The sequence below is a fragment of the Sminthopsis crassicaudata genome, chromosome 2, assembly GCF_048593235.1.
Source record: "Sminthopsis crassicaudata isolate SCR6 chromosome 2, ASM4859323v1, whole genome shotgun sequence".
Classification (NCBI taxonomy): Eukaryota; Metazoa; Chordata; class Mammalia; order Dasyuromorphia; family Dasyuridae; genus Sminthopsis; species Sminthopsis crassicaudata.
In genome coordinates, this window is record NC_133618.1 from 567760414 (window position 1) to 567771244 (window position 10831).

The 10831-nt window shown below is 34.8% G+C and overlaps 1 protein-coding gene across 1 annotated transcript in view; it reads right to left on the minus strand.

Moving 5' to 3' along the window:
- Positions 1-10831, minus strand: part of RASGRF1 (Ras protein specific guanine nucleotide releasing factor 1) — a 207444-nt gene that overhangs the window by 62355 nt on the left and 134258 nt on the right. Inside the window, exons 11-12 of the mRNA XM_074295211.1 lie at positions 8670-8733; positions 4317-4453 (exon numbers count right to left, since the gene is read on the minus strand). Of these exons, the coding sequence (XP_074151312.1) occupies positions 4317-4453; positions 8670-8733 (201 nt within the window). The remainder of the gene's footprint in view (positions 1-4316; positions 4454-8669; positions 8734-10831) is intronic.

A 10831-nucleotide genomic window follows, 5' to 3' on the forward strand; every position in this document is an offset into this window, starting at 1 on the left:
TTTAGGAAAATTATTTTAGTGGCTCAATGGAAAATGGATTGGAGTGGGGAGAGACTTGAGGCAGGCAGATTGAAGTCATCAAGATGAGGTGATGAGAACCTGCCTTAGAATGGTGGCAGAGAAGAGAATAAGTTGAGGGACAATGAATACTGGAAAGAGTAGCCAGGGAAATTGTGTTATTAACGGAAAGCCATGTTTCAATAAAAGTTGATAGATGGAAGAAATGGGGAGAGGAAAAGTTTAAGATGAAGGGAAGTTTGTTGACTATGGAACAGATATTCTGGAGGGCACAGTGGATGACCTGATTGAAGTTAGAATGAAATTTTGGGATGGAAGATCTTACAATATTGGAATGAGGAATCAGGTAGGAGGGTGTGTGGAGGAGGATTTGGATGTTCAGAGTCACTGTGATATGAATGAAGAGTTTGACTAGATGCGAGAATGTTCATTACTGAGCCGAAGATGTTCTACCCCCAAAAGATAGGCCTATTGATAGATAGAAGGCTTTAAGTTGAAGGGAGGGAGGGCTGCTCTTTGTAATAGAGATTTGTCCCATGTTGGTTTGGATAATGGACTGGCAGCAGGAGATGAAAAATGTTTTGTGTTGGTACAGATGAGAGTGGTTACTATGGGACAGATGAAAGATGTCTGAGCTGGCCCCAAATAGTCTTTCCTCGGGAAGCATGCTTTTATAATTAGGAGATGGAAAATTTAGGGTCCTAGTATACCCATGATAGCAGGTCTTCCTGAGGAGGCTGGCTATGAAGCAGCAGCAGGAAATGGCAAATTCCCTGCGTAGATGGAAGACTCTAAACCTAGTATATACATACATACATACATACATACATACATACATATATATGTATTTTTTTCTATCGCAGCAGTACTAGAAGATTTAGAATACATTGATATTAAATATAATAGTATAGATTTGGTTAATATTGTCAATCACCATTGATTGGCCATCACTTTGATCTATTTGGGTGCATGCCAATTGAATTGGTGCAACAATGATTTGAAATGATTAATAAACTAGTCAGGAAAAGTATATTGGTCAGCTAGGCTACAACTCAATGTGCCTGTTAATTTTTTATAATAACATTCTGGATACTATTTGTATACAGAACAATCTAAGGCTGAAAAGGGATAAGTGGTGCTAGATAGTCCAGACTGAGAGCCTATCTGGACCAAACATTCCTTAAATGTATGGGATTTAGAGATGGAAGAGACCTTAGACAGCATTGGGATCAACTTCTTCGTTTTACCAATGAGGAAACTGAGGCTTAGAAAGATTAAATGAGTTGCCCAAAGATATGTAGGAATTAAGAACCAAAATGCAAATCCAGGCCTTCTGATTCCATATCCATTGCTCTTTCTTTTATACCCCATGGATACTGGGCTTTGGGAAAGAGAATACTTAAATGAATTAACATACATAGAACCTTTTACAAATCTTAAAGCATTACATTAATGATGTTAATATTATTATTAGTAGTAATGATATTAGGCAGCTAAGTGGTATAGTGGGTAGAGTAGTGAACCTGGAAAGACCTAGAGAAGATGAACTCTTACAGGAGGATGAGCTCAAGGCCTTGCCTAACTTGCCACAAAATATGGACCTTGAGGGAGTTGTTTGGAAAATGCAGAATTGAGGTGAAAGAGGATGTTCCTATTCAGTCATCCCATTAAGTGCTCCAGATTTTAATGTACCCTGTGTATACCCTAGTGTTATATAAGAACTATGCTAATGGGATGATTGACACTCTAGATGGCATTTAGTAGGTCATTAAGAACTCTATAATTCTATAGACTCATTTCTAGGAGTAATATGACCATAGTAAAGGTGTAACTGAGTTCTCATCTGTGTTGGTAGGGGAAGAATACTCAAAGAATATGATAAAGTATTCATCAAAGTATCAATATTTAAAATCAATAACATAAATAAGATTAAAATAAATCATAAGAAAAAATAACCTTTTTTGAATAATATTTATATTCCTCTCCTGAAGTAAAGATCTTTCCTTTTATGGGGATTGATTCTTTGACTTCTGACTCATTAGTATCTAATGATCTGAATTAAAAGGTCTTACAAAATTACTCTGCAGGCTTGAAAGACTGAATCTATAGCTTCCTGGGAAGATATAGCCACAGGTAGAGAATCATGTTCAGATATTAGGAGGAAGTGGCTCAATAATGATTGCCAGGAATGCTTCTTTATAATGGGAACAAAGAAATCTGGACAAATATTTATATATTTGCATTTCTAAGCTCCATAATGTAGAACTTTGACTCCTTGGTTATTAGTTACATATGACTGAAGAAAAAAGTTACTAACTAGAATTTAGGATTTAAGTCTCTAAAATCAGGTGGCAAAATGGGAAAGAGAAGTTTTGGTTATTCTGTGAGGATCACTGCAAAGTCAACTATTGCTGCTAAAGGCTTGAATATTGTGAGACTGACAATCTATAGAATTTCCAGCAAAGTACACACAAATGAAAATTTGAATTCAATAAACATTTATTAAACATTACTATGTGCATAGTACTGTACTAGGGGAAAGAAAGACAAAAAACCTCTCCCCATCCTCAAGGAGCTTACATTCTACATAAAGAGGGTGAATATATTATCTATAAAAGTATATATGTGCCATAATATATATATATATAATATATATATGTATAAATTTGTCTATATAAATCTCTATACAGATATAGATATATAGCACTTTATAAAGGAATATTGTCACTATAGTCAAGCCAATCAAATACTTTAAATGATTCTCTCTCTTCCAAACACACCTTACCATATTCCTTAATCTGTTTCCAACACCCAAGATAAGTCCATAAAGCGAAAATTGATAATTCAGTTTAGCAAACATTTATTTGCTTAAGCAATTACTAAACACAACGTGTTATAACTATAGGGCTGGCAATCAGATAGACTTTTTTTTAACTCTGTTTTTTTCTCTGTGGGAATTTGGCTTCTTTAAAATATGTTGCTATGAAGCTACAAGGGTGTCATCATCTATATTAACACTAACTGGATAAACTCCACCAGATGTCTATAACACTTAATGACAGGTAGGCAGCCAGGCAGGCAGCCAGGTACAAATTTGAATAGGATGCTTTAATAATAGTCTACCTTGCTTAACATAGTCATTCATTTTTTTTTCTCTAGTCTTTCAGGAACATGTGATTCTGCCAGTAATTAACTCTTTATCTTCTGAAGAAAATCTGACAATATGCTTTCTGGAATATAAGAGGGCTTAATGTTTCTCAATGCTTAGTGATATTGACCCAAAAGACATATGCTTTGGGTCATTTTTCACAGGAGTAATGATGAGATCCATCAACCCATCCTTCTCCACCTGGTCTCTCTTGAAAGCATGAATTTGTTAAGGATTAAAAGGAGCCTTCTGTGGTATTGAACTAAGCAAAGTTAATTGGTCCTTTTGTGAACCAAATTTGGCAAAGCTTCTCAGGTAATTATTATACCTGTTCCACATACCTCTAGTTGGCTTAGAGTCTGCTTGGAAAATGTTAGTTCATTCTGATTAATGAATGACGTACTCTTTTATCAGGAAATTTGTATGATTTAGAAGTCTCAATTTTTGTAAACTGAATTTTAATCTGGTAAATTCTTAAGACCAAGGCTAATCCTTTTTATTTTTCAGTAGTCATGTCTAATTCTTGATGGCCCTGTGGACCAAAGCATGACCAATGTTGTTCATGGATTTTTCTTCCAAAGATATAGAGTGATTTGCTATTTCCTTCTCCAGTGAATTATGGCAAATAGAGGTTAACTAATTTGTTCAGGATCACACAGCTAGCAAGTTTCTGAGACCTGATTTATACTCAGATGTTCTTGACTCCAGGCTCAGTGCTCTATCCACTGAGCATCTACCTGCCACCAAGGCTAAATCACAGATTTAGGCAATTGATATTATGGGTTTCTTGAGTTTCAGTACAGACTTTTTGAGTTTTCATAGTAATTTGTTCAGACTAATTTCCCTTCATTATTGTATATACATTTATATTTTTTAGTTATTTTGCTTTATTGTGTCTCTCTTAGGATGGATTTTCATGTTTAATATTTCATGTATACATATGGGGTAGGAGAACTTATTTCATCATCAGGATCCACAAAGTTGTTCAATATTTCTATCAGTATTTGATCTGTTAGACAATATTTGCTCCCTGACTTTTTGCAATTAGCAAAAGAGTGAATTGGGAAAACACTCACATTAACTACATCCAGAAAATAAACTCTTAATTTCTACAGAGGAAGTTTCACTTTTTGTTCAGATTTCTTCTTACCTGACTAATGTCACTTGTCCAGGCAGCTTTCTCTTGTCTGGAGGAGGCCACAAGGATGACAGTGAAAGATGGACAGTCTTTTGGCTCCACCACAATCTTAAAATCCAAGTGGTCTATATCTTGTCCAGAGGTTTTATCTTTAGAATTCAAAAGAAATCATGCTCACAGACCAAGTTTTCTTTTTCTCCCCTCTTTGCTAGAATACTTTTTAATGATAACATAGCCACTGCAATTTTAGATATGTTAGCTTAAACATTGTGCACAACATTTTAATAGCAAGTTTAACCACTTATTACTTTTCTTGAGTCATCTCTAAGTTGGGGAATTGCTTATTTTACAGATAGGAAAGGGGCAAATAAAATCAATAAAATAAAATCTACTTAGTTCAATATGTGCTAGATATCTATTCTGTGGAAGGCATTATATTAAATGCTAAGATACAAAGGGAAAAACTACCTTGTAGTTTATATTTTATTGACACACACAAAATGTATATAAGTAAAAAGAAGATATAAACAAAATAATACATATAATGCAGTTTCAAAAGTGAAATAGAGCTAACAATTGGGAGATTCTGGAAAAGAACCACTATGGAGTGGAAGGCACCTGAATTGGGCTTTGAAGGAAGGCAAAAAGTCTGTGGGGCAGAGGTAGAGTACATTCTGGACAAGGGGGTCCACCTGTGAAAAGGCATGTAATGTGAGGAAGTGAACTGTACCTGAGAAGGGTTAGCAGGCCAGGCTGAGTATCTTAGCCTGAATGTTTATGTAAAAGCTAACCAGAAAAATTCATTTTCTATTTGTTCATTTTATGTATGGTTCTATTTCTGACCCTCTGTTTCTTTCTCTTTCCTTTTATTTATCTTTGTCTTTCTTTCTCCTCCATCTCTTTCCCCTTTTCTTTATCTGTCTTTTATCTCTCTCCTCTCATTTTTTCTCTCCCCTCTTTCTCTCCCTTTCTCTCTCTCCCTTCCCCCTTTCTTGTCTTCTTTCTCTCTTTCATCCTTCCCCTTCTTTTCTCTCAGTTCTATATCTGTTTTCTCTCTCCCTTCTCTGCCTTATCTTTCCCTCCTTCATCTCTCTTCTCTTTTCATATCCATCTCTGCTTCTCTATTTCCCTCCCCCCTCTTCACACACACACACACACACACACACACACACACACACACACACACACTAATTTCTCCCTTTGCCTCATCTGCCCCTCCCTCCCACACTCCAAAATGCTTTCTCTCAAACCAAAGGAAAGTTTGATAGATGTTAGAATGTCTGCTTTTTTGTGGTTTTGTCTGGAATGCTGTAAAATTTCAAAGTCCTTGAAGGAATACTAAATTCATAGCATTTTCATCTTATTATATATACCTGAGACTATTCTTATATTCTTGAATACCTAGTTTCATGAGATGAGAGCATCACAAAAGGGACTGTTATCATTTTGTCTAGTAGATAATGGAGGCCTGAGACTTAGGTTCAAATACTGGCTCTATCACTCATTAGCTGGGTGACTCGGATCAGTTATTTTTTCTCTCTAGGCTTCAATTTCCTTCTTTATGAAATGCAGAGGTCAGAGCAGAAGGTTTCATGTAAATCCATTTCAATTCTTGCATTTAAGAAGAAGGAACTCGTCTAGGTTTTTGTTTTCATTTGGACCCCAAGATTCCATCGGTACATGGAACTCCTAGTTTGGGAACTCCCGTCACCAATACACAACAGTATTGCTTACTCATTTTTCAATCATGTTTGACCTTTTGTCATTTGGATTTTCTTGTCAAAGATATGAGAATGGTTTGCCATATCTTTCTCCAGTCCATTTTACAAATGAGGAAACTGAGGCAAACAGTGTTAAGTGACCTGCTTAGGTTTACTCAGCTAGTAAGTATTTGAGATTGGATTTGAAATCAAGTTTTTCTAATTCTAGACTCAGGGTTCTATCCCTTGCATTCCCTAGCTGCCATTCTAGTGCAACCTGTCTTCTCCCAACCATTTGAGAAATAAAGTGACTTGTTCCATATCAAATTGGCAGGAAGGTTAAAGATTGTGGAAAGGCTAAGGATCGAGAAACTGTTTTTTTATAGAAGTACATAAATATTATAGCTATGTCCCAGAGTATAGAGAAACAGTGTTTATACTACAAACAAGAGGAAGAATGGTGTACAGCACCTCTCAAAGCCAGGAAGACCTGGATTCAAGTATGGTCCTCGACATTTCCTGGCTTTGTGACCCTGGGCACAGAGCTCTGTGCTAATCTCTCAGTGTTTTAGTCAACTCTCTATGATTGTAAATTTTAGAAGACATCTGATTTGTCTTGATAGGAGTTTCCTTACCTTACTTCCTATGCCTATACTATACTTCCTATACCTTACTATCTATATGTCCTTAAATTACAGACCTAACCTTTATCTCTAAAACACCAACATTGAATTGAATAAAGTCACAGAATTGCAGAATTGAGAATAGGAAGTAGCCTCAACCACCATCTTGTTTAACCCCTATCTGAAAGTCTTTTTTTTTTTTTTTTTTTTTTTTTTCCTGAGGCAATTGGGGTTAAGTGAAACTTGCTCAGGGTCACACAGCTAGGAAGTATTAAGTGTCTGAGGCCACTGAGCCAGTGCTGTATTCATTACACCACATCTGAAAATCTTTACTATAATAATCTTTAAAAACAGTTATCCACGCTCTTCTTGAAGACCTCTTATTCCATTTTTGAATAGCTTTACTTGTTAAGAATTTTTTGTTGCGTATTGATCAACCTGCCAATGGCTGGGGGTGGGAGGGAGGGGGTAGGATGGAGGGGAAAAATTAGAACAAAAGGTTTGGCAATTGCCAATGTTGTAAAATTGCCTATGCATATATCTGGTAAATAAAAACTATTAATAATAAAAAAACAAGAATCTCCGGAATCACAATTCGATACTGGATACTTTGAGATGAGAGTCCAATCCAGTCAATTAATTAAACTCTCCAATAAATTAAACTCTCTAATTAAAAAAAAAAAGCATTTTTTGTTGACATCAAACTGAAATGAACATATTTGTAACTTCTTCCCATGGTTTTTGGTTCCATCCTTTGAGTCCAGAAACAAGAAGTCTAAAATATGGTAATGAACCGTATCTGTGGTCACATACCCAGGGGAAGAAGACAATGGTTGGTACTTAGGATCCTTTGGTTTTACAAGAAGTTTAAACTTTCCTTGATTGACATTTTATTCCATTTTCTCTAAAAGATCAGAACATTTAGGAAAACAAAAGGCCCCATTTCGATGCCACAATCTCTACAAATTTTAAATGCATTCCCTTTGATACATCCACACTCTTCATTAAAAGATGGCCAGCTGTCTAGAAAGATGCATGGCTCATATGAAGTGATAGACACAGAAGCTAGGTAATTTAAAATTTGTTGCAGGTTTATGAATCTAGAAATCTCTGTGAACATCTTGGCTATTAAAACAAATGAAAGGATAGAGTGAACTCCAATAGGACTCACTTTGTGGAAGGAGCCACAGAAATTAAAGTGCCATGTGAACACACTGGTAATAAGATGAATGCACTTGATAGTTATAAGGTGCAGCCTTTTAAGTCCCAATTCCCTTGCCTTAGCTCTACTTCTCCAGTTGCACTGTTCCAATCTAGGGCAGGTCCTGTATTAGCTCTGTTTCTTTTTGATGGTGTTTTTTAGATAAGGCTTTACCAGATGGAAAAGGGAGAATAAAAGTTTCCTGGAAAGCTTTTCACCATAGCTATCAGGTCCAGCATTCACTCCCTTCTCTATGTCCCCTAAAACTAATTTAGGATGTAGGAAGATAAACTTGGGACTCAGACACTGTACCTCTATTACCTATCTGTAAAAAGGAGGAGAGGAGAGATAAGTATATTTATTCTTTCTTTCCCTTTTAATTCAATTCAATTTCTCAAGAATTTATTAGATATCTCCTATATTTTAGGCAATGAGAAAAAAGAGTTCATGCCTCTATTACATTTTAACTAGAATAGATAATAATGTTAAATCCTTTGATCCCTGTGATAGAAAGCCTAGATCATTTTTTAAACAAATTAGATGCTTATCTCTATATGCTGTCATTGTGCACAAAGTAATCAGAATTTGAGTTCCAATCTTAACTCTGACACTTTATGACCTTTGTGAGCTTTGACAAGTCATTCAACCTCTTTAAGATTCATTTTCCACACCTCATTTCCAGCTCTACATCTCGGCTTCTCTTGCAAGGGAGAGATGGGCTTTTCTACTATTTTTTCTCTACAACCACTAAAAATTACTACCTGCTTCAAACTGAGAAACCTCTTATCTAGGACTTTGAACTCTGGAATTAATTATTTTTGAAAAAATGCAAAATACTTGCTTTCTTCATCTGTACTTTCTTGCTCTTCCATCAAGGTACAGTCAATGAGTGAGATCACACCATTCTGAAAAATAGCAGCATGTGGATTAATTTGAATCTCGAGTTTCAATATGTTATTTTCTAGTTTTCAATTTTTTTGAATATCTGGAAAAAAGCCATTTATTTCCTGTATTAGGAGTAATATGATATAGAATTAATGCTGAATGAGGATTCTAGAGATCTGGGTTCAAACTATGAATATACTGAAATTAGTTTTGTGATGTTAGGAAAATCACTTTTATTCTCATGAAAGTTGGTTTCCTTATGGCCGAAATAAATTGTTGAACTTGATAATCTCCCAGTTTTCTTTTAGTTCTTTATCTTATGATATTATCCTAGTGACATATCTTTATAGATTTACAATTTAATAAATTTGAACAAATAGAATTAATTTCTACACATAACTAAACTAGAAACGTGATCTACCCTGAAAACAAGTTAAGAAAGCCCCACGTTGTGTTTACATATAGAAGTTGAATCTGCTGATTATAGGTTTTTAAGTCCCTCATAACTCTATGACTAAATTCCTCCTTATACTTCAGAAGACCCATGTTTTCGTCAATGAATATTATTATACGTATTTCAATGGAAATACTGCCATGCTGTAGCTACTAAGCCAGTTCATGAATTGCTGTGCTTTCTTCTTCCAGAATAACTACTTGATGGTCAATCTTTTGATCATGAGCCTCTATGAATTTAGCTAAGTTGATTGTTGGATGACAGGTACAGCTATGTTCTAGTTAGTCTAAATAGTGAATTCCTCTGAAGTGGCTTTATAATTTGATTGTGAATTGTAGATTTGTATTGGCTTGAAAGCAATGTTCATAGTTTATGTAGTTAATCAAATAGTGTGAATTCAAATATATATGACTAGCTCAGGGGATTATTCACAATAATCAGAACCAAATTGTGATCAATCTGTTGCTAGTCCTGAACATTAAGCATTTTTAGCGTGTTAACATCTGGAAGAGAGTAGATTCTGCTGGTATAACCTTTGAAAAACCAGTATCATTCTATGAAGTAGGTAATAGAGCAAAATTTTTGCAGCTAACAACTCCTTATTAATTCATATATAAAAAATCTCACTATCATGTGTATTACAGGCATTCCATATCATAACAGAGTACACACATGTACATGTGTACATGTGTTTGTACATTTATTTGTACATATATGCTTGTAAAATGAGAAGATCTGACTTTAAATCCTACCTCTGATACTTATTAGGTATATGATCTTGGACAAGTCACAAACTCTCTGAATCTCAGTTTACTCACCTGAAACCACACCAAAGAAAGCAATCTTTCCCATGACATCCCTAATCCAATTTCCTAAAGTCCACCAAGCATTTCTATCAATCATATAACTGATTTAATTAAACTATGAGTTCTTTGAGACTAGGGCCTGACTTACTTTTAATTTTGTATTCCTAGAAATTAGCACAATCTTTGGACTATAATAAACATTTAGTGGATCCTTTTCCATTTCATTCTTTTCTATTCTATTTGTAAAATGTAGATTATGCCAGTAATATTTATTTCACAGGTGTGTTGCAAGGCTCAAATGGTTTAATGTATGTGAAGTGCTTTTTAAACCTTAAAGTGCCATATAAATGTCAGCTATTATGATTATATATTATTATTATGTTTTCATCTTTGCACATTTTTTAAAATTTAAGGTTTTTATTCCCACTTCGGAAAAAACTTATATTAATAACCTATTAAATTTAGGAAGCTGGAAACTGACTCTTATTAGGTAGAAAGTCAAGTAATAATGAGCCTTATAATATACAACAGAGGTTCTACTGTATTTTAAGAAATAGCTAGGAAAAATTATAGAATTATAGTCTTCAAGTAGTGAGGAACCTTAGAGGTCACCTAATATAACCTTCCTCCCAATGGAGGAAACTTCTGTGTAACATCCATGACAGATCTTTTAGTAATTAAAATTCCAAAACCAATAAACCATGAAAGATTTCCTTGATGTGCATTTCATGCTCAGATTTGTTGAAAATGGATAATTTGATATTTGAAAATTGTTAATTTCCCTCATGCAACTAATAAGCTAATTTGTTGATGAATTAATATAAGCAGCAAAATCCCTGTAGTCAATTGCTCAAATCA